The sequence below is a fragment of the Cnephaeus nilssonii genome (assembly GCF_951640355.1).
Source record: "Cnephaeus nilssonii genome assembly, chromosome: 10".
In the NCBI taxonomy this organism is placed as follows: Eukaryota; Metazoa; Chordata; class Mammalia; order Chiroptera; family Vespertilionidae; genus Cnephaeus; species Cnephaeus nilssonii.
In genome coordinates, this window is record NC_137081.1 from 41,097,580 (window position 1) to 41,124,345 (window position 26,766).

The 26,766-nt window shown below is 38.2% G+C and overlaps 2 protein-coding genes and 1 pseudogene across 3 annotated transcripts in view; 1 reads left to right on the forward strand and 2 right to left on the reverse strand.

The window, feature by feature from the left end:
- Positions 1-290: 290 nt before the first annotated feature.
- Positions 291-2,649, forward strand: LOC307106026 (intraflagellar transport protein 70B-like). Its single transcript, XM_079782087.1, has one exon. The coding sequence runs from the start codon at positions 366-368 to the stop codon at positions 2,496-2,498; it is 2,133 nt and encodes a 710-aa protein (XP_079638213.1). The 5' UTR covers positions 291-365; the 3' UTR covers positions 2,499-2,649.
- A 6,399-nt stretch (positions 2,650-9,048) lies between these two features.
- AGPS (alkylglycerone phosphate synthase) overlaps positions 9,049-26,766 on the reverse strand; it is a 126,332-nt gene continuing 108,614 nt past the window's right edge. The window contains exon 20 of the mRNA XM_079782053.1: positions 9,049-14,998. Within this exon, the coding sequence (XP_079638179.1) occupies positions 14,877-14,998 (122 nt within the window). The 3' untranslated portion in view covers positions 9,049-14,876. The remainder of the gene's footprint in view (positions 14,999-26,766) is intronic.
- Positions 21,790-24,961, reverse strand: LOC307106504 (dolichyl-diphosphooligosaccharide--protein glycosyltransferase subunit 1-like; annotated as a pseudogene). The gene is made up of 2 exons: positions 24,923-24,961; positions 21,790-24,861 (listed from the first exon to the last, which is right to left on the reverse strand). The product of its transcript is annotated as a dolichyl-diphosphooligosaccharide--protein glycosyltransferase subunit 1-like (transcript).

Below are 26,766 nucleotides of genomic sequence, written 5' to 3' on the forward strand. Positions count from 1 at the left end.
CACCATACTATGACACCGCGTATAAGGCTCCAAAACGCAAGGGACTTCAGAACCTAAACCTCCCTGCTCCAAGCCAGAGACCCTAGTGCCGCAACAGGTAGGCAGCAACCCTCACCTGCAGCAGGAGCACAGGGGAGCCAAGCCTCATCTCCCGACCGCTCAGAGACTACGCCTCCCAGGATGCAGCGCGAGCACGTTCCCGCGAAAGCGCAATTGAACCGGTGCATGCCGGGAGGTGGAGTTTTGTCTCTGAATTACTTAGAGCCGATTCCTCTCCCCTCGCAAACTAATGATGCTCCCATTCCTGGACTCATCCGGGGCGAGATCAGGTATGGACACCCTCACATTAGTGACTTCTTCCTAGTATGACCCTTCCGCTGAAAGTAACTTTTGGAACGTGCAAAAAAAAACAACACCAAAACAACAACAACCAAATATTCTTTGCGGTTTTCCGTTTCCGGTTGGCTTGTTGCCTTGGAAACTGGGACGCACAAGCGGTTATGGCGAGGCTGGGCGGTACGCCGATCCCTGACGGGGAGTTCACCGCGGCCGTGTACCAGCTCATCCGGGACTCCCGCTACGCCGAGGCGGTGCAGCTGCTGGGCAGGGAGCTGCAGCGGAGCCCGAGGAGCCGCGCCGGCCTGTCGCTGCTGGGCTACTGCTACTACCGCCTGCAGGAGTTCCCCTTGGCGGCCGACTGCTATGAGCAGCTGAGCCAGCTGCACCCGGAGCTGGAGCAGTACCGCCTGTACCAGGCCCAGGCCCTGTACAAGGCCTGCCTTTATCCCGAGGCCACCCGGGTCGCCTTCCTCCTCTTGGACAACCCCGCCTACCACAGCCGGGTCCTCCGTCTACAAGCTGCTATCAAGTACAGCGAGGGCGATCTCCCCGGGGCCAGGAGCCTGGTGGAGCAGCTACTGAGTGGGGAAGGGGGTGAAGACAGTGGGGGTGAGAACGAGTCAGATGGCCAGGTCAACCTGGGTTGTTTGCTCTACAAGGAGGGACAGTATCAAGCTGCATGTTCCAAGTTCTTTACAGCCCTGCAGGCCTCGGGCTACCAGCCTGACCTTTCCTACAATCTGGCTCTGGCCTATTATAGCAGCCGACAATATGCCCCAGCGCTGAAGCATATCGCTGACATTGTGGAACGTGGCATCCGCCAGCACCCAGAGCTAGGTGTGGGCATGACCACGGAAGGAATTGATGTTCACAGCGTTGGCAACACTTTAGTTCTTCACCAGACTGCACTGGTGGAAGCCTTCAACCTTAAGGCAGCCATAGAATACCAACTGAAAAACTATGATGCCGCCCAGGAAGCCCTCACTGACATGCCACCAAGGGCAGAGGAAGAGTTAGACCCTGTGACCCTGCACAACCAGGCGCTGATGAATATGGATGCCAGGCCTACAGAAGGGTTTGAAAAGCTACAGTTTTTGCTCCAACAGAACCCCTTTCCCCCAGAGACCTTTGGCAACCTGTTGCTGCTCTACTGCAAATATGAGTATTTTGACCTAGCAGCAGATGTCCTGGCAGAGAATGTCCACTTGACTTATAAGTTCCTCACACCATACCTTTATGACTTCTTAGATGCCATGATTACTTGCCAGACAGCTCCTGAAGAGGCTTTCATTAAGCTTGATGGGCTAGCTGGGATGCTGACTGAGCAACTTCGGAAACTCACCATACAAGTGCAGGAAGCAAGACACATTAGAGATGATGAAGCTGTCAGAAAGGCAGTGAATGAATATGATGACATCCTGGAGAAGTATATTCCCGTATTGATGGCCCAGGCAAAAATCTACTGGAACCTTGAAAATTATTCAATGGTAGAAAAGATCTTCCGCAAATCTGTGGAATTCTGCAATGACCATGATGTATGGAAGCTGAACGTGGCTCATGTTCTGTTCATGCAGGAAAACAAATACAAAGAAGCCATCGGTTTTTATGAGCCCATAGTCAAGAAGCATTATGACAACATCCTGAATGTCAGTGCTATTGTATTGGCTAACCTCTGTGTTTCATATATTATGACAAGTCAAAATGAAGAAGCTGAGGAGTTGATGAGGAAGATTGAAAAGGAGGAAGAGCAGCTCTCCTATGATGACCCAGATAAGAAAACATACCATCTCTGCATTGTGAATTTGGTGATAGGGACACTTTACTGTGCCAAAGGAAATTATGACTTTGGGATTTCTCGAGTTATCAAAAGCTTGGAACCTTACAATAAAAAACTGGGAACTGATACTTGGTACTATGCCAAAAGATGCTTCTTGTCCTTATTAGAAAACATGTCAAAACACACGATCATGCTTCGTGACAATGTTATACAAGAATGTGTCCAGTTTCTAGAACACTGTGAAGTTTATGGCAGGAACGTGCCTGCTGTTATTGAACAACCCCTGGAAGAAGAAAGAATGCATATTGGAAAGAATACGGTCACATATGAATCCAGACAGTTAAAAGCTTTGATTTATGAGATTATAGGATGGAATATGTAGTCATGTCTGTTAATGGCTTATATCATAATTGGTTTATATCTGTATTTTGTACTGTTCCATTTGTATTTAGCCATTGGTATCTTTACTTCGTTACATGTTGAACTTTGTATAATTTATAGTCATAATAAAAATAATTTGATTAAAATCTTCACTAAGTGAAATATAAGAATTTTGAACATCTATCTATGAAAAATTCAAAATGGAATGGGGATACTATGTATTAGAACTTGTAATGCCTATGTTCCCTTTCCTTTGTTATCATTTGTGCTTTGTGGTATTTTGAGAGTCCCCTGCACAAGGATTACATTATCCAAGGACTTAGCACTATCAAGCCTAGAATTCATTGATTACTATATAGAATTTCTAGCCTTTTAATAACGTTAGGGCCTGGCCACTGTGACTCAGTGGTTGAGCATTGACCCATGAACCAGGAGGTCAGGGTTCAATTCCTGGTCAGGGCACATGCCTGGGTTTCAGGCTCAATCCCCAGTAGGGGGCATGCAGGATGCAGACAATCAGTGATTCTCTCTCATCATTGATGTTTCTATCTCCCTCTCCTCCTCTGAAATCAATTAAATATATAAAATATTGGGGATTATGTCCTCTCACCTCACCATTAGCCCTCATAATTAATTTGTAATGCATGTATTTACATAGACTTTAGGATGTTTTGCCAAGGTTTTTAAACATAGGTGTAACATTCTATGTAACTAAAATTATTTAGGTTATGTTTCTTTTAAATGTGCAAGACTCGGTGGAAAGTCTGGTGCTCTTAATAGCCTTATGGTGCTATGTTGTAAAGAATGGTTTTCTTCCATTTGTTAATTTGAATATATGAACAAGATAGATATACTATTACTGTTTTTCCTAACTGCTCTTATTTATCCCTCACAGTGGCTCATGGTAGAGGTACCCTAAAAACTCAGTTCTAATTACTACTTTTTTGTTTCCTGCTATGGATATGTTAATGCTAGATTTGTTTGCATGTTGTATCCTCTTGGGTAAGCAAAAATCTACATTATTCCCATGACCTCATCAAACTTCTCTCCTTCCTCCATCACAATGAAATATCAGTTCTGCAATGTTATCTGAGTTTCACAATGCTAGTTTCACACCCAGAACCCTCCCAATAAGAACTCCACTAATTCCACTTAGTAATTTTCCCACCCCTTTTCTCTGCACAAATCAGTCAATACCAACTTGACTTGGCTTAGGAGGGGAAAAAAAAAGTATTAGGTTGAATTTTATGAAATTGCTGATTTTCAAAGTTTTTGACCTACTAGCAATTTCTTATGGTTCAACCTAATAGTTTTCTACTGAAAGTTAGTGAACCCCCTGCAATAATGAGATGACTTTTTTCCTTCAAGGAGAAATCACTTAGCCACTTAGGTACTCAGAAGTATGCTCAGCATAAATTCTCTGTGACATGACCTCCTGGGTGTTCATATTCTGTTAGATCTATCAGAAATGTTGGCTTATTCTGAAGTACAATGGTCTTGAATTCACAGCATTTTTAATGTTGACGCCATTTACCATTTATGTTTCACCCCATATTTGGAGGACAATATTTAATGATCGCTTCAGTGCATTCCATTGTATAGTTATATATCTAGAGAATTTTCTTTAACGATATTTGTATTAAAAACGTTGCTTTTTTGTGCAGTAGCTCTGTGCCCCTCTCAAGCTTCATAGCCCCTTAAGATCTGGAAAGTAAATGAACTGAAATCTTATTTTCAACAGACATGTTAAAATTCTGATTTTATTTTGCACAGTTCCTCTAAATTACTTTTTTCTTAAGAAAGAAAAAAAAAAAGCATAAAGTGTAAGTAACACTAACCACCCAAAAGTAAATGTTTTCCAGATTCCCTTTTGCAAATAGCCAGGCCTTTATTCAGCCACACTTTATTTACCCAGGTGCTGTGTGTTTGTGGTTTGCATCTATGTGTAATTTAGCTTTTCAGAACATAAAAAGCTTTTGAGAACAGTTTTTAACCCCTTGCCGCTGGGCAGTTGGGATTTCCTGGTGAGTAATGCATCAGGAAATCCTGACTGCTCCTACCAATGAGTAAAGGAATAAAGGTCAATCATGGCATTTGTCCCCTTTCTTACTGTGGTTCTCCAGAGAGGCACCCACCGGGATTGATAGATTGCTACCTAGTGACAGCAAAGACTCATGAGCCATGCCTACTGTAGGAGATTGGGATTGTGAGGGTGTTCCTAAGTCCCCAGGCACTTATTTTCCTTTATTTTTAGGATATGCTTTTTTAAACTCACCTTTAAAGTACTCAGCTCTGCTTATTGAGACTAACAGGCAAATGACTTTACAATGACTCCATATTTTGCCATTTGAATGAAGGCTTTCATTCCTAAAACTCTGATGAAAAGCTTTGTTCTATGCTCCTAGGACATATGAACTTGGTGCGCTGTTTCTTCACACACAAAAAAAGATTTCCCTGTATTTCTAAAGCTTTACTCCGTCAAGATTCCTTCATAATATCTGCCTAGCATATTTTAAAGAGATCAAATATTAAATGCAGTATTTTATAATATTAGTCAACCTCCCCATCTCCACATGTTAAGAATATAACACAAGTAATTATTTTCATTTTCTCAGACATGAACAAGAACTTGATCTTTGTGTGCAGAGCCACCAAGCAGACTCCTTTGATCAGTAACATGACATATTACTTATGACAGCCTCTCATTGAATTTGGCCCCAGCTGTGACATGAATGTTCATACCAATGCCATTTTTAAAGGTCAGGTGTATAGTGGCTAACCCTAACGCATTCATGGACAACCGGGAAATGGGAAAACTGTGTGAGATGGAGGTGGGTCACTGGGCAATGAGACAGCTGTAATCATAGATGACCTTCCCTCCCAGAGGGGTGATATAGGAACATATAGGTATGGCCTCAGACCTGAGAAGGGCACCTCAGGTAGAATCCATATAGAATTGTCAGTGATAGGTTTGACCTGAGGTTAGAATAATTTGTTTCTAGATGCACAAATAAATAAGCTTACTAGGAAATGTGAGATGAGGAGGGTAAATGGCTTGGAGGGGAAGCTTTAGGGGAGTAACTTTCTGACCCATCTTCCCTATCTATAATCCTTGCGTGGGCTCATTTCCACACTGGAGTCTGAGGTGGGCAGTGCTGGAGGTCTGTCCAGGTAAGCAGAGTGTGGCTACCACCCAATTTTTAAAGGATAACATCACCAAAGAAAAGCTTTTTATTTCAGGTGAACCTCAGCATTTCCTAATACAATTTTCATCTTAGGTTCCTTTGTCTTTTTCTTAATAACTATGGGCGATATGGACATATATGGGAGGTTGTGCTGCTTTCCTGAAGTTATTTTGTCACACGAAGTAGCGTCCCAGCAATGGTGTGACTTGCATCTCACTATCCACCATTTACTAACTGCCTTTTATCCCTTGTTGATCTTCCAGTGGGATTAAAGTGATATTTGGGTTTTTTTTGTATTTAGTATTTTTGTATTTAGTTTACTGTGCTATATACACTCTTAGTTTCAGTAACTCTGGGTTCTTGTTTGTCCAACCACATAATTACCATTACTGTAATCACCAGATTCTAAACTTATATTTCCATTTTAGCTATAAATATACGCAACTTTTTGAGTACCCTAATGTAGTCCAAATCCTTCAACAGCAACTTAATTAAGTTAGCAATGTTAAGGAGCTGTGATTTTTTTTTTAAAATCTAGATCGGCTTTATGTTATAATAAAACATTTCTTTAATCTTAAACAGTCCTTTCAATTTCCAGTCTCTCTATAAGAAGATGTATTTCTTATAGTAATAGGTTATTCTTACACTTTTAAGTGCAGCTCAAAGGAATATAATATTAAAGTTATAAAAATGCAAAGTTATTAAGTCCATCAAATGCAGCACTTCCTTTTATGAGTTTCATAAAGGCATCAATGGATTAAACATTTCCAGAGAAAGACAGCATCTGAGACAAAAGGCTTCTGATATTTCTGAGGTTTCCACTCCCTAGTCAGGAGGAGACTCTGTTTCATAACTGGTGCCCTTCTGTAGAGGGCAGTGACTAATAGTCTACTTTAAAAAGCAGAAATTCTGGCCCTGGCTGGTGTGGCTCAGTTGGAGCCTTGTCCCATACACCAAAAGATCATGGGTCCAATCCCTGGTCAGGGTGCACAAGCAGCTGATCAACATTCTTTTCTCTCTCTCTCTCTCTCTCTCTCTCTCTCTCTCTCTCTCTCTCTCCCCCTCCCTTCCCCCCTCCCTCCATCCCTCCCCCTTTTATCTAAAAATCAATGAAAATGTCTTCAGGTGAGGATTTTTTTTTAAATCAGAAATTCTCTGTAGACTGACTACCCAGCACAGGCAGTGTAGAGCAGCGAAGCAAAGAGGCACGGGGTTCTGTCAGACCTGGCTCCATATCTCAGCAATGCCATTACCCAGCTACCTACAGTGGGTGTAACTCAATCTTGCTAAACCTAGTATTTCAGTAAAAAGGTGATGATACACTCACTAAACAGGATTGTTGAGAAAATAGTCATTACCTCTTGTGTAGGGTTAAGTGCCTACACAATGTCTGGCTAATAAGGGGTAAATTTAAAAAATAAACTATTAATGCAATGATCAATTCTAGGGTAGTTTTCACCAAAAATACATAGAATCACTGAGACTGAGAAGGGACCTCAGAGATGTTCATTTTACAAAAGAACAAATTAGGTCCCAATAGGGAAAGTGACTTGTAGTTGGTAGAGAAGAATACGAGCATACACAAAATCTCCAGAATGGAACTCTTCGTACTGTGTTCTTGGCCTTTAGAACTATACCTTCCCCCGAGTTACTTCACAGATTTACAGTGACAAGTTTCAGTCATTTTTAAAGAGTATCTTCTCAGTTTAGCACAATGAAATACAAAGTACAAAGGATATGACAGGCCCTAGCTGGTTTTGCTCAGTGGATACAGTGTTGGCCCATAGACTGAATGATCCCTTCCTGGTTTGATTCCGGTCAAGGGCACATGCTGTTTTCAGGCTCAGTCCCCTGTAGGGGGCATGCAGGAGGCAGTTGATCAGTGATTCTCATCATGAATGTTTCTATCTCTTTCTCCCTCTCCCTTCCTCTCTGAAATCAATAAAAATATTTTTTAAAAATACGCAGAAAATGGGTTTATGAGTATATTGAAAGAGAAATGCCTCTGAGGGTAGACACCCGCAAAATTAAATGTGATGGCAGTAAGACCTCATTTGTTTTTCTGATAGGGTAACACAGGAAATCAGAGCAGCAAGCTTTATTAAATGATTTCAGTCTAGCTGCTGACAATATTAAATTAAGTAAATATAATTGCATGTTTGTCTGGAATGAATGTTGATTCATTGGGAAAAAGCCTACCTGTGGACACAATGTAAAAACATGAGGTGACAATAGCATGTGAAGTGGAAATGTAGCTGCCTGAACCCTGAAGGCTCTTTCATGAACGTGCTATTGGGCAGGCCCTTGTGTACTATGGGTATCTGCCATCACTTAGATGAGCATTCAGGAAGACAGTACATGTCTCAATTCTGATGATCTGAAGTTTGATGGGACACAAAATATTCTGGGTAAGAATCAAGATTCTAAAATCTAGAACTAAATCCAGTAAGATGCAAATTTTAGTGAGGCCTTTAAATATAAGTAATGAGGCTTTAAAAAACATCACCCTTCAGGGAGATGTGAACAAAATGGCACATGCAGAAAAGAAAGGCCTTGTTAAATTCAAATTCAGTGTGAGATGACAGTGCAAAATCCACCAAAAAGGCATTTTTTAAGTGAATAGAATAAGGAAATTATTGGTACTACTCTGGATCATCCAGGCTTAGACACCGCAACTTTAAGACCATCAAATGGGCACATATAAAGAGAGAGTTGGATGGTGAAGGATCTAGAACTGACAGAACAAGAGTTAACAGGGGATCTAGGGGAACATGAGCTGTCTTTAAATACCTGAAGAGCTGCCCTTCAGTAGAGCAATTGGACAATTCTTTATGACAAAAGAAGACGTAACTCACACTAATGGATAAAAGGAGACAGATTTCAGTAAATTAAAACAAAAACCTCTTAATACCTGAAGATTTCAGAAGTTGGAAAAGGCTTCCTGGAAAGGCAGTAAATTCCCATTTGGTCACAGGAAGACTGGTTTTCTGTTTATGGCCTGGAGGATGGGGGAGGTTAGGAAATAAATTTTATGTTTAGGGGAAAAAACAAGATGAGATGATTTCTCAGGTTCATTCAGTCTGAACTTATATAAGCTAGGTAGAAAATTGTTTTCTTTAACTAAATATTAAGAGCTAACATCTTGGTGTGGCAAGTGATTATTGAAATTTGTCAACTAAAATGGATTCAATAGGTCTAATTCTCAGTCATCCACAGCCTAGACAGCTACAACCTTCCCTCCAGTGTGGGAGCCATGGGCAGGGACAAAATCAGCATCTGTGCACATGTGCTTCACTATTGAGAGGCTACTCATGGGTACAGCCTGTATCCTATTTATTCTCTGACTACAGCATGATGCTGTCAACAAAAGTTAAATGGAATCAACATGAAATAAGCAACAATTCCTGTAACAATGAGTGGTTTAGGTATTACTTTATTTTTTTCCCAGAACATTTTAAAAATCACACATGGGCATTTGCTTATAGAACAGTACAGTCTAGGAAAAGCAATAAAAGGAGAATGCAAACATACACTGGAAGCACAGTAAATAGACTGTGTGTGGAGCCCTTGTGGAAAACAGTATGGCTCAGTCTGAATTGACAAAACTACGTTGGAATTTCTCAGGAATTTCCCTTCCCACTACATATCCACTTTTAGACTATAAATGTAAAGAGAAGAATTGTTTGTATGCATTAGTTACAGCAGTATAATGGCTTACATACAAGTGTTTATCCACATGTAGTTCCAAAAAGATTACTACAGTACTGGCAGTAGGAAGAATAGGTACTGCCTTGGAGGAAGACTCAGGATAAGATATTATTCAAGTCAAGTTGCATCAGAGCCAAAGAATTTCATAGGCTTAGCAAAAAAGGACAAAAATTAAGAAATATAATCTACACATATTTCTTGTAAGATTTATCATTGTCCAGAAACATAAATATTCATTATTCTGAAGGCACTATCACACACAAAAAAGACTAACACAACATAAAAAATAGGACACCTCCCCTACACACACACACACACACACACACACAAGCTTGCTCCTCAGGGAGCTGTGTAAGCAAACATCAGAGAGCATGAAGTGGGTCTCTCAGGAACTAAGTATGTCACACTCACCAAGCCACATCTGAGGGTTACTAATTTGGAGCAGTAGAAATGAAAATATAAAACTGAAAATACATATAAACCCCATCAACTGAATAGACGTATGTGGGAGTACAGATCCACCATACAATTAAATATGCCAGAACGGGTGATCCAAAGCAACACTGTGGAAAGTTTCCAGTGTTTCTACATACAAGTACTTAATTCCTGACATGTTCTTAAAGAGGAAGAGTCCTGAACTGCTAAACAATCTCTGTCTTTTAAAGACTTACTCTCTCCCACTCATTTTATATAATGGCTATTTCATGAAGAAGAAAAAAAAATACCAACAAGGCATCAAGATCTTTTGGGGATATTCTTTAAGTAGGTCAAAAGATAATTATTTATAGAAATTATACACCAGTATAAGCATTTCATGTCCTTTTGTATATGTGAACAAGACTATTTGAAGGGTTAAATGTTTTATAGGGAGCTGATATTGTTCATGAAAAACACTGCCAATACTAATAAGCCTTAAAAACAAGCATACATGACCCTGACCGTGTGGCTCAGTTGGTTGGAGCATTGTCCCATACACTGAAAGGTCACAGGTTCCATTCCTGGTATGGCATGTACCTCGGTTGTGGGTTTGATTCCCAGTTGAAGTATATACCTAGGTTGTGGGTTTGATTCCCAGTTGAAGTATATACCTAGGTTGTGGGTTCAACCAATTGCTATCTCTCTCACATCCATGTTTCTCCCTCCACCCCCCTCTCTAAAATCAGTAAACACATCCTCAGGTGAGGATTTTTTTAAAAAGCATTATGTACTACTTAGAAATCCAGACTAAAAATTTTTTCCCTTTTCTCTCTTAAATTTGGAAGTTTAGTCTCTGAAAAATGTTCCTAATTATAATGTTTTTATTTTTTCCTTGTGGGAAAAAAAGTATAAAATAATCTCCTTTGAGAACAAAAAAAGAAATCTTTCCTTGTTCACAGAACTAACATACTTAATTCTGTGATGGTTCTTTGGCGTGTGTGTCCTATATATCAGTGGTCCTTACTCACGTGTGTTAAGAAATTGTAGTTAGAAGAGAACTAGAGTGCTCATTCTTTGCAGATCTTCCAAGATTCAAATGGGGAATGCTTCAGATTCACAGGAAACTAACAATCTCCTAGGAATATAACACTGATTTAAAAAAGAATTAGAGGGATAAAACCTACCTAACAAAATACTCAGCCATAAATAGAAAGGGATTTAGTGATATTTAGGTTGCACTTGATTATGCTTCATTAATAAAATTTTGTTTTCAAAATTAGTGAAATCAGTGAAAATATGAAGATGAAAAAGTAAACCTAGAAGAAAAACCCATATGCATACAGAACAACAATCAGCTTCGCACTCCCTTTGAATAAAGAAAACTCTCAGACCCAGGTCCATTTTATTAATAATATAAGTTTCTACAATCTGTTGACATTACAAGTAGTTTTTACAGTTAAAAGACAAACACTGTTTGGCTTAAGAAGCAGAAAGCTGAGTAATTCACATCCTCCATGTCAGACACTGTATTTCAATAGTTAAAAAATGTTTTATGCTTTCTGAATTTTAGCATCAAAGTATGTGTTGTTTCTCTTTTAGGAAATTGAAATTTATAAATAAAAATTACATGAATATACTGTCACGTGGCTCATTTGGGAACAGGAAGCCTTGGGCAAAGCGAAGCTTCCATAACTTATGAAGCCAAAGGCGATTCCGGATTCTCAGTCCTAACTGGTACTTGCTACTTTTGGCTTTTATCCCCACCGTGGGCTAAGCCCTAATTAAAATCAAAGTTGCTAAATATTCAGTGGTAAACAAAAAACTATTAAAGCTGTCTTTAGTTCCTAACTCAGTGTTTCTTAAAATGTAGATACATTTTCCACAGTATTCCATTTTGGCTGCCGCAAGCACCAGCACACGCCGTTTGTGAATCAACTCCTAATACATAACCATTTGTGTTCCGCATTTATATAGCATAGAACCTCGGCAAACCCAGCCCCATTTGAACAGCCAAGATTACACGCTTCAGCTTGGGGCTACAAAGCTTCCCTGCTCAGCAATGGGTAAGAAGTTGTAGTTATAAAAGAATAAAACAAAGGAAAATCTCTGGAGCCAACATGCACAAAGGCATTTTTAAAAATGCAAGCTAGGACTTCACAGTTACTGGGAATAATCTGTAAAAGAGGTTTCCTTGGAGCCATCTGTATCTGGTTTCACGTACACACTGATGGATGCTCATCCGTTCCATTTGTTTTATGAAATACAGAAGGCTTCCAGCTTCATAAGTAACTTTTAAGTAACTGTACTGTACATAATAATGTAAGCATTTTAAGCATTTAGGAAGAAAACTCAATTCCTCATAAGAGGAAAGAATTTAATCCTCTTTCTCTGTAGTAATATGCTGGGTACAATAAACATGTGGCTTTTACAATTCTTACTAAACTAAAAAAGTTCAAGTTACTCAGCACAGGACTAAATTCACTTATGTACTGTAAATTGCACCAGACATTAAGGCAAGTTACTCTAAGGGTCAATAAAGCCTGTTCATATTGAGTCTTTAGTATTCAATGTCATTTCTCACTAGCAGCAAGTACCCATTCCCACTAAAACCCCAATCCAAATGTGATATCAAATAAAATGTTAGAAGTATTAGAAATATGACTAAGACCAGCCAGTGTTATGTAGTACTGAAAACCAAATACTGAATTTAAAATTTTAAATAAACTCATTCAAAATGAGTTAGGAAGCCTCACAAAAACAATGTTCTCCAGGCTCTAACTTTTATGAGGCCATTTTCAGATATTTCAGAAATACAAGGCAAGGTTTAAGTGCTTCTTGCAGTCAGGAACTTAGCTCTCCACACACGTAAGTATATGCAGCAGCACCTCTCAGAGCTGGGTATGAAAGTGGGGAGAAGGTTTTCTGATTTACTAAGTCAGAGTGAAACTGCACTGATGAGTGCTCATGTGTTTCCAAATGATCCCAACTACAAAACGTGGTCATCACTATAAAATCGACTGGGGCATCCTGCAAACATGGGAGAAGGAAAACAAAGACATAAATCACTGATTTCCACAAGGTTCATGTAGAATAGTGAACACAGCAATTCCAGGGGTTACATTTATAGTTTCCTAATATCAAATACAGAATTTCTGAGGTTGTTGAAATCTGAACTCCCTGGGAAAGAATGCTATAACAATCACATGCAAATAAAATGATCTGCTTATGAATCTGTTTTATTTTTAAAAAATTACTCAGAAACATGTATACACTCCAGTGAGATATTAGTACCATATTAAATTTTACATTTTGATTACTGATTAGAGAAATCACCTTCATGAATAGATGCATTTTATAAAGCTGTTATTTTATTATAATTCTAGAGGCAAATAAAATGTAATTTCCTCATCAAGTATCCAACTATTTCAAACATCAAGGGCTTTAAGCACAGATCTGCTGGAAATTTTATACTTAAAAATAAATCACCAATGTAAAGAGGCAGTTTCTAATATATCAATATTTTGTTTTTGTTGTTAAAGTAATATTTAGTTTTTATTTGCTTACAGATTTAAGTTTATTAGTTTGAGGCCAATTTTATTAATTAAAAATTATTTATCATCTTGAAGTCTTAAAAATACCATTTTGTCAATTTTTACTTTTCTGGTTAAGGCTACTTCAGATATAAAACGTATCAAACTGCCCAAAAATACTCTGGAGCTGTTGCTACATAGACAGACAGTGTGTCCTTTTACAGGATCATCTGCATTTTGACCTACATTATCTGATCAAATATTAATTTTAAAAAATTATCAAAAATTAGGTATTGCATTAAGAAAAGAATCCATCTCAAAATGTGAATCATGAACCTTGACAGTGATTCAAAGTAATCATTTCACGTATTTTAATATCCAGATTTGAATGTAAAAATGTTTGCTAAATGTGATTAATGTCCTATTATTTAAGAAATATGACATTTCAAATTTTTGATTATGCTATGTGTATTAAAACATTACAGTTTTTTAAAATTTAGGTTAAACCAGTAATTCAAAAAGGCAAACCATTATTAAAAACTAAACTGAAACTTTACTTTTACATGAAAATGTAGCATGTTGTTTGGGTTAATTGAAAAAGAAAGATTTATCATGGAAACTGTTGAGGCTTTCACATTCAATAGCTAAATGGTGACTGTGTTTCTTTAGCCAAACAATTCCTCGAACTGGAGATGTTAAATGCAAGGAGTCTTCCTTCTTTCCTGTTGCAGCTTCTGCATTTCAGCAACAGGAATGTGAAATCACAAACATTAGGATTCTAAGTTGATTAAAGGCATTCATTTCATGGTAAACCTGTTCTTCACATACAATGAGCAATAAGTCAGCTTTTCTTATAAAACATATTATGAATGAAATAAGATATAACAATAGGTTATCTCAGTGATACAAATACAACTCATACTTCAGTAGAAACAGAAATATAGAGAACAAAAACACGTCCCCAAACAGAATAATTTGTGTATTGATGATTTAAAGTTTTATAATTGTATACTAATTAAAAATAAAGGGTAGGCCAACCACCTTACAGAACTGAAAGCATCCCAAGTAACAGACTGCCAATATTGTTTCACGAGTATCCTCCCTTACTGGCCTATTCACACTAGAATGCACTCTTAAACATACATGTGCATCACTCCTCAGTGGAATTCTTCCCAAGATATCTGCTTCCCAGATATGTTGTTTTTAAAAAGAGGCTAGGTAAGCATTGGATGACACTAAAATCTGCCTTTGTTAAGAAGAAACATCAATACAAAACAGCTGGCAGCATCTTCCTCTGACATAACAACTGGCAGACTTACTAAAATCTGAAATGATAACCAAATGAGAGAGACTTAGGAACACCATCTGTCAATCCACAAATGCAGAAACAAAACAAATTACAGAATGAAACAAACTTATGTTAAACCAACAAACACATGTAGCCAAAATATAGTCCATGATATATATGATTACTGGCATAACCATAGTTGAAGACTTTAAAAAAAAAAGTGACATTTTTTCGTAACAATAGTAATGGATTTATAAAAGGTTTCTGTTTCCAAAGATGTTATTGGGGTCCACATATTCCTTGACAGACTTCAGCATCCCAAAGCCGACGTCAGAGATACTTTCTTTTAGCCACTGCTTCCGTAACTTGCCCACTGAAAAAAACAAAATAAAAAATGCTTCAATATACACTGTGATGCTGGGAACCAATCAATCTTGTGACCACGAATGAACAAACACTGTGTGATAAATGCTTTTATTCAAAAATGAGAAATGTTTTGCTTTATTTGATTTATTGAGCCCACCAGACTATCAAGCTCATTAAGCCCAATGTATTCCCAGAGGAGGCCTGTGCTCCACAGTGTCTCCTTTTTCTGTAAACTATGAAATGAAGATGAAGAAAGCTTGGACTGAAATTATGGCCCATTTTACAAATAACAAAATGAGAAAAACATGCATTTCAAAAGAACCAACCTCCTGTTTTAAAACCCCAAACAGCAAAAGTTTCAGAGAAAATGAAGTTAACTCAAGACAAACATCATATTCAGATGAATCTGTTGGGTATAATATAGCAAAAATGACAGGCTACATATTTGTAAAATATTTCAAGGAGAACAAAAGCTTTACAATTTTTAAGAAAATCTGAACCCTGGGTTTTAAGGAAAAACAATCTGGTTATGAAGCTTTTCTATTTGCATTTTATTTTCATATTATTAAATAAATATGCATGTTTACTTTTTCCTATTGTTTCCCCCAAATTAGAGATTTCATTAGGCACTAAGTAAATCAAACACCTAACCCATTTTAAACTTAATCTTCTGCTTTTATATACTGGATATACTGGATAATGTTCCCCTTCTTTGTTCTTGGTCTAATTTTTTTCTGATAATAATGAAATAATATAATGGCTAGCAGCATAAATCATCTTTTAAAAGGTACTCCATAAAAAAACATAACCTTTCTAAGTACAACTTTTATAAGAAAGGATTTGTACTAAATCTATAAAAGAATTCTGAAATGTCAATTTGCTTTGGCATTAAAAAGCAAAGCAAGCTGCTGACTTATCTATGGTGAAATGAATAAATCTTTTAATTTACGGATAGGACTATTTGTGGCTAGCACTTTTCAAATATATTATTATAATAACTGAATTCAAATGGTCATTTTCCGAAAATGTTCATTACTGATCCAAAGTCATCAACAGTGATTTAATTGGCCAACGGAAATGGGAAGCCTTTCTTCATTAAAGTATTCAGCCTGTCATTCTAAAATGCACTCCCATTTATCAGGCTGCAGTGACACACAATAGCATCTGCCTTTTGGAAACCTTAATGCTATTTCAAGCTCAATTCAAAGCATCTTTTGTGCCCAGTGCTCCAGGAAACCATCAAATTGTCATTAAAATAACAAATAACATGATATCCTCAGAAAGCAAAATATTTCTACTTAGCTTCTACAAATAAAAAAGCATTGCTGGTGTTAAGATGGGGTAAATGGAGGTACAGAAGGGAAAAAAATCTTAAATTCAAAAAAGAAAATTTTTGTTTCAAAGAGCTCTAACACTAGAAACCAAACAGTACAAATTCCTATTCATGTAATCTCTACTACCTAGAAGATGTTCTATTGGGTCCTCCCACTATCTCCCAGAGGGACAACTTCAGCCTCAGTTTTCTCATCTGCAAAGGGATCAAAATCTATCGTCTTTTTCACCTCAAATACCCTCTGATTTTAAGAACTTAAAAAAAGTTACAAATCAGTTATTTCCAGACTTGCTCCAAGTGGGGGGGGGGGGGGGGGGGGGCGAGGGGGAAGCAACTACCCTGTGAGTGGCAGAAGTAGCATTATTATAAGCTCCCCACACAGGCAGCTCAGCAGAGAGGGGTGAAAGCAGTCACTGCCAGTCTCCACTGTTATCTGTAATATAGTTTCACTGAATGTGTCCTGTGGTTATGGATCTAATTGTCCTGAAAAGACTGCAAACAACTGCTCCAACAAGATGGAGCACATTAGAACCTCAGCAGGATGCCCAACAGCTAGCTTGTCTGCCTGGTTTTACACCTCTAGTAATAATGCAATTCCACAAGGAACTGAACCATCATTTGAGAAGCCACCCAACAGCCATTGCATATTTAATGAAGTCGCTCACCAAGCGCTGGAAAACAGAAGGTGCTTGGAGTGCATCATTAGTTCTGTCAGAAGGATAATTTACACATCTATCTTGTCAAATTTTCTATGGTTTATACTTTTACAATAATCAATCTAACATACATTTGATTAGTGGACTAGAAAGTTTATAAAAAGGCAGTACAGTCAGCATAGCTGTAGCCCCTCATAAACATATTTAATAAAAGAATTTAACCCCTTCATGGCAGAGGTCTGTGAGCGTCTTCTGTCAATGATAATAGATTTGAACTGAGATCAGAAATCATGGCTTATGCAATTAAAGGGACTAGGAATCTTTTTAGTTTTGCTTAACTATTAAGGCTACTACAATGTAGGATTAAGTGTCCAAAAAATACAATTTAAGTAAAAATGTTCAATGATTCTTTGTAGTAAGATAATTACTGAAAATAGTCTTTATAAAATTCCGGAGAACCTTCTCTGGCTCTCAGATGAATTAATAAATTAAAACAACAACAACAAAACACCAAAGGCCCTAATCCAAAAGAGGGATCATACTTCAAAGTAGAAGAATTTTATTCTAGAGCTAACCAACAATAATAATTATGCCATTTCTACAATCTTTATTTGTATTGCAAGGCATTTAGAAATTAGCTGACTATACTGATCTGGACACATGAAGACACTTGTGCACAACTCTATAGTAGCTGCTTAAACATTTGTAGAGCTCATTTTCAGACACAGAAATGATACTCTGTCCTTTATGTAGCATGTCATATTGGAAGAAGGGATAATCTATATATATAAAAGCCTGAGCAAATGGCTGACCGGCCGGTAGCTATGACGTGCACTGACCACCAGGGGGCAGGTGCTCAATGCAGGAGTGGAAGCCACAGGCATGGAAACACAGAACAGACTGATGAATCTCAGAGGGAAGGGGTTAGGGGGGAGAGCAGGAAGAGATTAATCAAAGATCTTATATGCATACTAGAGGCCCGGTGTACAGATTCGGCCTGGCCTGTGGGGATTGGGCTGAAACTGGCAGTCCAGCATCCCCTAAGGGGTCCTAGATTGCGAGAGGGTGCAGGCCAGGCTGAGGGACTCCACCAGTGCACAAATCTGTGCACCGGGCCTCTAGTAGATTAATAAAAATAGCAAAAATATGTCCATCAGGACTGAAACATTCCTTGTATGTATAGTTACCCATGAAAAGGCATGTGTACATTCAGATCACATGAAGCTTAATGCTCTTTCCAGACCGGTATTATCTGATGTAGGATATTCACGACACTGACTCAATTATATTCCTTTAACTTCTGATTTTCTAGAAGTATAAACCTAGCCTGAGAGTCAACACTGGAGCTACAGAAAGCCAATTCCACCACCTCTGTAAACAAGATAGGGACCCTGTATTCCACAGCTCATAATTATTCTAAATATATAATTCCCAAACTACTTAAGCCAGGTACTTAAGAGTCTTATAGGCATTTTTAAAGATATAAAAAACATAGGCCAGCCCAATACTAAACATTATAAAAAATAAATGGGGGAAATTCTTTATCTGCTTAAATTAAAAGTGGAGTTCACTTTTTTACAATTTAATTTCTGATAATGTACATACAGACTATATAAAACAAGTATTTTGTGTTCTTCCACAATATACAGTACATTTTTAAATACTTATTTTTGGAATAGAAAAGATGAAATTTTTGGGGATACTAAAATCAAAGGCTCAATAATCCTTTTTGAATGCTGACATCTCCAAGAAAAAATGCATTTTGTGGTATGATCAACAGCATAAAAGAATGAACAAATATGTGTATGTAAGGTGGGAGTGGGGTGGGTAGTGAAAGTGTTGTATGTAGCCAAGCCATCAAAAATTATCTAAAACTACTCTTTGTGTTCTAAGGGCCTGAAGACTTAGCAGGAACTACCCTACAGTCCTATCTTAAAAGTGATGTTTCTTGAGAGGAGGCACAAGTGTCAACCTGAAAAGAGGACTTAGTTGTCCATCTGTTAGTGCAAAGCACATTTTGTGTGTTTGATTTTGGTGGAGGTACATGCTAAAATGTTAGCTAAACGAGAGATGCTAACACCCAGCCTTTAAAGGTGTATGAAATGGGATTTTGACTATCCATGAGTATAATGCTTAAGGATACTTAAAAGTCATGTTTGACAAGATGACAAATTCATGAATACTATGTTAACAAAGCAATATCCGATAATATTTTTCTCCTATTAAATATTTAAAATTTCAGCCCTGGTTGGTTGGAGCGTTGATTGGAGCACTGTCCCGATGCACCACAGTTATCTATAGCGTATTTCTTCTTATTGCTGAGTAGTATTCCATGGTACAGACATACCACTGTTTAGCCATTTGCAGTAGTCTCCCCTTACCCTTGATACAAGACCCCCAATGGAAACCTGAAACCATGGGTAAGTACCAAACGCTATGCATGCTATATTTTTCTCTATACCTACATACTTTTTCATTTAAAGGAAACACTTTACGGCTTCACTTTGGCATATCTGGATTGCCAGCATCACTACTCTTGCACGTTAGGGTCATTTTTAAGTAAAATAAGAGTTACTTGAACACAAGCATTGTGATACCATGACAGTCTATCTGATAACTGAGATGGGTGACTAATGGGGCAGGTAGTGTATAAAATGTGGATTCACATCCCGGCCAGGATGAAGCATTATGCTACTCAGAAGAGCCTACCATATAGAACTTATAAATTGTTTATTTCTGGAATTTTCCATCTAATATTTCAGACTGTCAATGACCTTGGGTAACTGAAACTGTGGAAAGTGAAGCTGTGGAAAAGGGGTACTACTGTACTAGATGAAGAGCATGTGGGCTGTTTGGGGCTATTATTAGTAAAGCTGCTCTGAATATTCATGTACAGGTTTTTGTTGTGGACATAAGTTTTCACTTCTCTGATATAAAGAGTGAAACTGTTGGGTAGAATGGTAGTTGCATGTTATATTTTATATGAAACTGCCAAACTGTTTACAGAATGGTTGTGCCACTTTACTATCAGCAATGCATGATTGATCTGGTTTCTCCACATCTTCCCAGCATTTGATATTGTCACTATTTTTTAATTTTAGCCTTCAGGTGGGTGTTTGCATTTTACTATTGAGTTCTGAGAGTTCTTTATATATTATAGATATAGGTATTGTGTTGGATCTGTGTTTGCACATATTTTCTTCCACTCTGAAGCTTATTTTTTACATCTTCTTAACAGAGTCCTTCACAGAGCAAACATTTTTAATTTTGATAAGATCCAATTTATCAAATTTTCCTTTAATGAATTGTACTTTTGGTTACCAGTTTACAAACTCTTTGCCTCACTCTAGATCCTAAAGATCTTCTCCTGTGGTTTTGTGTTTTTTTTTTAAGTTTTATTATTTTATGTTTTACATTTAAGTCGATTATTTTGAGTTAATTGTGGTATAAGGTCAAGGTTCTTTTTGTTGTTGTTGCCTATAGATGTTCAATTGTTCCAGCCCCATTTGTTGAATAATCTATATGCTTTTGTACCTTTGCCAACACTTGGACATAATTGTGTGGTTCTATTTCTAGGTTCTCTATTCTGTTCCATTCATCAATGTCTCTTTCCTCCAATACCACACAGTCTTGATTACTGTACTAGTAGCTATGTCTTGAAATCAGGTAGATTGATTCCTGTGACTTTTATTCTTTTTTTCAAAATTGTTTTAGCAGTCTAGTTCCTTTGCCTTATTATGTAAATTTCAGAATAATCTTTTCTATATCTACTAAAAATACTGCTCAAATTTTGGTAGGAATTGCATTAGACAGACAGATCAATCTGGGGAGAATGGAGATCTTTACTATGTCCAGGAATACAGTCTCTCCATTTATTTACATCTTCTTTGTTTTTTTCATTAGGACTCTATAATTTTCAGAATAAAGATCCTGGGTTTATTTGGTTAGAATTATGCCTAAGTATGTATATATTTTGTTAGATTTGTGACTATTTCATTTTCTTTGAAGCAACTATAAATGGTATTGCAAATGGTATTTTAAGTTTCAGTTTCCGTATGTTTCTTAATATGTAGAAACTAGTAGCCCTGCTCACAAATCCGTGTGCCAGTAGCTCTCTGTGAGGCCTGGCCACTCCGCGCCCGCTGCCCAGAGGCTCTCCGCGGCCCAGAGGCCCATCTGTGGCCGGGCACGGAGCGCTCACACTGCCCGCTCTCAGCAGCCACCCCCCCAGGAGTGGGGGACTCTGGCAGGGCTGAGAGGACTGGGCGCCGCCATCTTTGTGATGGAGTGATGGTTAATTTGCATATTACCCTTTTATTAGATAGGATGTGATTTTTGTGCGTACTCTTGTATTCTGCAATCATGCTGAGAATTATTTGTAGATTCTTTGAGATTTTCTATGAAAACATACATATCATCTGTAAATAGCAAGATGTAAATAAATGAAGAGACTGTATTCATTTCTTCCTTTCCGATCTGTATGTCTTTTATTTCACAATACAGGTTTTTAACGAATAGCCTCAAAACCGATCTTTTGCTCATTCTTTTGAACAGTCTCTTTTTACTTTTAAAGTTTCTGATACTATTGGATTCTGTTAAGATCACACAAAATAGCTAAGAGCAGATGCTCCATAATTATTCTCTGAACAACAGTAAATAATTTTGGTTAGGTAAAGACACCAATATTTAAACTAAGACTGATTAAATTTAATCAAGGCTTTTTACTTCCTGACAAGGCCTTAGGTATAATTTTAGCAAATGAACAACTTAAAAACTTAAGTCATAAATTGAAATTAAATATGTGGCTGACATAAACTCTGTTTAAACTGACCAGTTCGTCAGTTACAAAAACAAGCACTATGAAGATTAAGTTAAGCAGGCTTTATATTTCCTATAGCCTCCAGTTCCAGACTACATCTGTTTTCTTTGATACACAAAACCAGAGTTAAAATAGCCCCATTTATCACAGCATGATTGTAGGCAGACAAACCAGCCTGTCTGTTTCCAGATAGTGAAAGCAACTGTTATTAATCACAATTACAGGCCAAACCTTCTAAGAGAAATTGCATCAATATTCTCACAACCCCCAGCCCTCCTGCTCTTGAACTCAAAAATGGTACTGAGAGTGTCATGACTCTGCCTGAAGGTCAGTAAATAAAGATGCTACTATGATGTAAACTTGAGTTTTAAGTTCAGGGTGCAAATTAAGGAAAATCTTTTTTATACATAAGTAATCTCTCAAAATCCCTATTATTAAGTTTAGCAGGACAATTAAACCCACTCTTTAAAATCTATATAAAAAGTTTCTGCTTTATGAATCTATACTGAATAGCACAGGATATTTGAAATTTACAAATTAGATGATTAACTTTAAGCAGAAAAGCATTTATGAAAATAGATATTTTTCTATGCCAAATTTTGCAGTCAGTAATGTGAAGGAAATTATTTCTCTTTCAAACAGATAGATCTTCCTGTAGAGTGAGACCAACTGCAGTTTATGGATGAAAATATGTTAAGACAATTGTTGAACCATATCCCTTGAATTTGGTACTTTTTCAAATAAACTGTAACTCCTTCTTCAATGGTTAGGGTGAGGGTTTAAGAATATAAACCATATACTAGACTTACTGGGGTGAACACTTTGTAAGTTATATAAATGTCTAATGACTTTATTTTATACCTTAAACTAATATAATATTATATTTAAAAAAATTTCCCCACAGTCCTTGCTTTTCTTTTGGCCACACATGCTTTAAAAAGTACACACTCACTTGCAAAACACCCAAACATCAGGAATTAAAAGGGCATAAAACATGGAGCTTACAGGCTTGAAAGAATACACAGCCTTCAGAACAAAATAAAACCAATCAAATACTGACAATTTCTTTGTTCAAAATACAGATATTTTATTTTTAATGCAATTTAAGGTTTTGGTGTTTTCTTTTAAAACACTTTAGGGACAGAAATGAGGCTTCTTGTGTTGCCTGAGGCAGAGCTTGGCTTCTCTTCTTTTTTTAAAAAAAATATATTTTATTAATTTTTTACAGAGAGGAAGAGAGAGGGATAGAGAGTTAGAAACATCGATCAGCTGCCTCTTGCAACCCCCTACTGGGGATGTGCCCGCAACCAAGGTACATGCCCTTGACCGGAATTGAACCTGGGACCCTTGAGTCCGCAGGCCGACGCTCTATTCACTGAGCCAAACCGGTTTCAGCTGGCTTCTCTTCTTTGAGGGACTTTTGCCATTCACTGGCCTCAATGTTTACCACCATCACCACCCCTCCATGCACCTCACACACACACCTGCCACCTGTAAACACAACATCTTGGCCCATTGTGGGGACAGCTGGCAGGGGCTACAGAGCATCCAGGATGTGGTTGATGTTAGTGACCAGCTCCTGTCGCTTATCTGAGATTAGCTTCTCTTTCTTGAGCTTGCCAGCCACCAGCTGCTTACCTTCCATCACTGACTTCAGCACCAACTCCTTGACCTGGGTACCCAGTTTCTGCATTTCTTTTACTTGGATGTACAGGTCAGAGCACTGTCTTAGGCCTGGACTGCAGCAGAGCAATCTCATTGGTCAAGGCCTTGTATTCCATCTCCAGGCTCTTCCTGCCACTATTGAGGGACCATCAATGTAATGGTAGAGACCTATCCTCTTATTGACCATGGTTAAGACCTGCTCTGTGATGCAGGCCCCCTTCATCCTGGCTTCTGTGATCGGGTCCCTTGTGATGGAAAAGCACAGCCTGATGTGGCTCATGACTGTGAAGAACAAGAGGTAGAAATGGCCACCACCAGCAGGCTCCTGCAGCATGAGCACCTTGCTGAATGTGTGGTGTACTATGATGTCCCGGATGTTCTGTTTTACCAGATTTTCCTTATAGGCAACAATCACAGGGCAGCCAAATGTGCCCAAGTAGGTGTAGTACAGCTCATCTGGGACACGGCTGATTTCTTAAGGACTGTCAACTTGGATATTCCTGTCCCTTTGGGCAAAATCTCCACAGTCAGAAAATCTATCGCTTGCTCATAAAATAGCTGGTCCACAAACCTCATCTTCAATGCATACTCCAAATCATAGTTTGAGAAGTTGTAGTCATCAATGCAATGGGTCTTTCACCCACCAAAAAGAGGGAAGCAAGGCTGTATTTCCACCTCTATGGAGTCATCCACAATAAAGAAGTGGCTAACGAAAACACTGCCAATCTCATCCTGTAATAACATCCTGGGCATCAGCAGGGAGGATGGTCTTAAAGGAACGAAGGGAGGATAAACCACTCTCTGGCTGTCTCTGGTCATCACAGTGTGGAAAAGGCCCCTTAAGTACAGCCCCGGTGTGCTTCAAGTCCACATTTGCTTCCGCAGCAATATTATCCCCGTGAGAAACCTTAATGACTTGCATCATGCTGGTGATAGTAAGGAAAGGGCTGTTGTTCTCATAATGTACTTGAATAGCATCCTGACTATAGGCAGGGTCATCTCTAAAAGGGCCATAATCCAGGAGGTTTTCAAACCACAAGGAGTTCCCCAACTTGGTGTAGCTCTTAACATTTTGGGAGGCAAACTTCACATGCATTGTTTGTGTCTTTGTTGGATAGGGAGTGTAGAAATAATGGTTGGCCTCACACCCCACAAACACCATCACTGTTTCTCTGATTGAGTGATCTGGGTTGAATATGGCTGAAGCACATAGGTATAAACCGTTTCCACAATGACTGAAATCTTGGTCCCAGGATCAAATGCACTGGGAGCTTCACCATAAAGAATCTCCACTTTTACCCTTAACTTTGGTTTCCTGTACTTCCAGAGTTGTTCTCTTCCTCATCATTTCCCCTCACATACAGACAGAGGTGCACCAGCTGTGTTTTGAGCTCTGGCTCCGAGGCCAAAAAAAGGAGGCAGCGTGAGATGTGAATCACTTGGGTGCATCAGGATCACCTTGGCAGTCACCTTGTCCAGGTTTCTGCTAAGGTCCATTGTGCACTTCATGTCCTTGCTGGACAGTGGCACCTAAGAAGTAGGCGCAGAAGCAGGCAATGGCAGGGACCTCCATAATTAGGTGGAAAAAAAATTTTTTTTTAAATTTTTTCTTCCCAGACCTTTTATTTCAAGTTGAGTAACACATAAATCTTTAATGGTCTTTAAAGTTTTTCTTTTTCTTTTTTTGGGGGGCGGGGGGGGGGGGAAGGGGCGGCCCACAAATTTTTTAAAAATATTTTTTTTATTGATTTCAGAGAGGAAGGAAGAAGAGAGAGAGAGAGAGAGAGAGAGAGAGAGAGAGAGAGAGAGAGAGAGAGAGAAACATCAATGATGAGAATCATTGATCGGCTGCCTCCTGCACACCCCACACTAGGGATCAAACCTGCAACTTGGGCATGTGCCTTGACCAGGAATTGAACCGTGATCTCCTGGTTCACAGGATGGCATTCAACCACTGAGTCATGCTGGCCAGACTATTGATTTTACTTTTTTTTTTTTTTTATTTTAAAAATATATTTTATTGATTTTTCACAGAGAGGAAGGGAGAGGGACAGAGAGTTAGAAACATCGATGAGAGAGAGACATCAACCAGCTGCCTCCGGCACACCCCCCACCAGGGGATGTGCCCGCAACCAATGTACATGCCCCTGACCGGAACCGAACCTGGGACCTTCCAGTCCGCAGACCGACGCTCTATCCACTGAGCCAAACCGGTTTCGGCTGATTTTACTTTTAAGAAGCTACTGATTTCTAAGCACCTACCATATGCAAGACACCTTAGATGCTTTACATACATTATCACATTTAAGTCTTACAATAATCTATGATATAGGTACTATTATTCCTATTTTGCAGATGGGAACATTTCAGCTCAGAAAAGTTATTACCCTAAGGTCACACAGCTAGTTAAGTGCAGTGTCAGGAGTAGTCAAATACAGATTTCATTTCAAAGCCTCTGTTCTTTCCCCTATGGTTACAAACCTCTCAAACTTTTGTTTTAAGACCAAGTTTGAATGGAATCTTACATACATAATGCACCCAGGGAAAAACACTAAAATGCTGGTGTTATACAGTAGAGATAGCACATTATTTTACCTTACTTTTCTACTGAATGACTATTAATCCTCTTACCCAGAAATATTATGGATTAATTGAGCCTTTCCATGATTAGACCCTAAATGCTATGGTGAAAAATCAAACAGGGAGAGAGAGATATAGAGAATTCAGGGCAGGGGTAGGAGCTAGGAGCTGAATTTTTAAATTTAAATTTCGAATTTAAATTTTTTAATTTGGTGGTTATTTTTCCCTATGGTCCTCCCTAAAAATATTTTTACATTTAAAACCTAAATATATCTGTTTTTCTAAGCACCACATTATATTGGGGGATATATTCAGAACAAATTTCTATAAAGGGGGACAGGTAGATAACTTCAAAAATTACAATTTTAATGACCTAATAGCCACTGTTTCACTCTTAAAAAACTGCCTCATATAACTTTCATAAGCTCGTACTTAGGTAGATGGATCCTAATTTTTATTAGTGATGTGATCAATTCGTTCATAAAATTTAATATTTACCACAATGGTCACCAAGTAACAAAACAGCATTAAAATTTTGAAAAAAAATGTTGAAAAAAAGTATTTTTCACATCCTATCTTTATTAATTTATTGAATTCAACATGGGCAGAAAAACAGCTCTTCAAAATATGGTATAAGCTGATGTCCACTTACATTCTAATAGTAGCTGAAAAATACTTACGTTGATTTTATTTCTTTCCCTTTAAAAACTTGTGCTGCAAAT

What these genes read in the sequence shown, in the direction of transcription:
- LOC307106026 (XM_079782087.1), top strand. Translation starts at nt 366, where the DNA reads ATGACCCTTCCGCTGAAAGTAACTTTTGGAACGTGCAAAAAAAAACAA.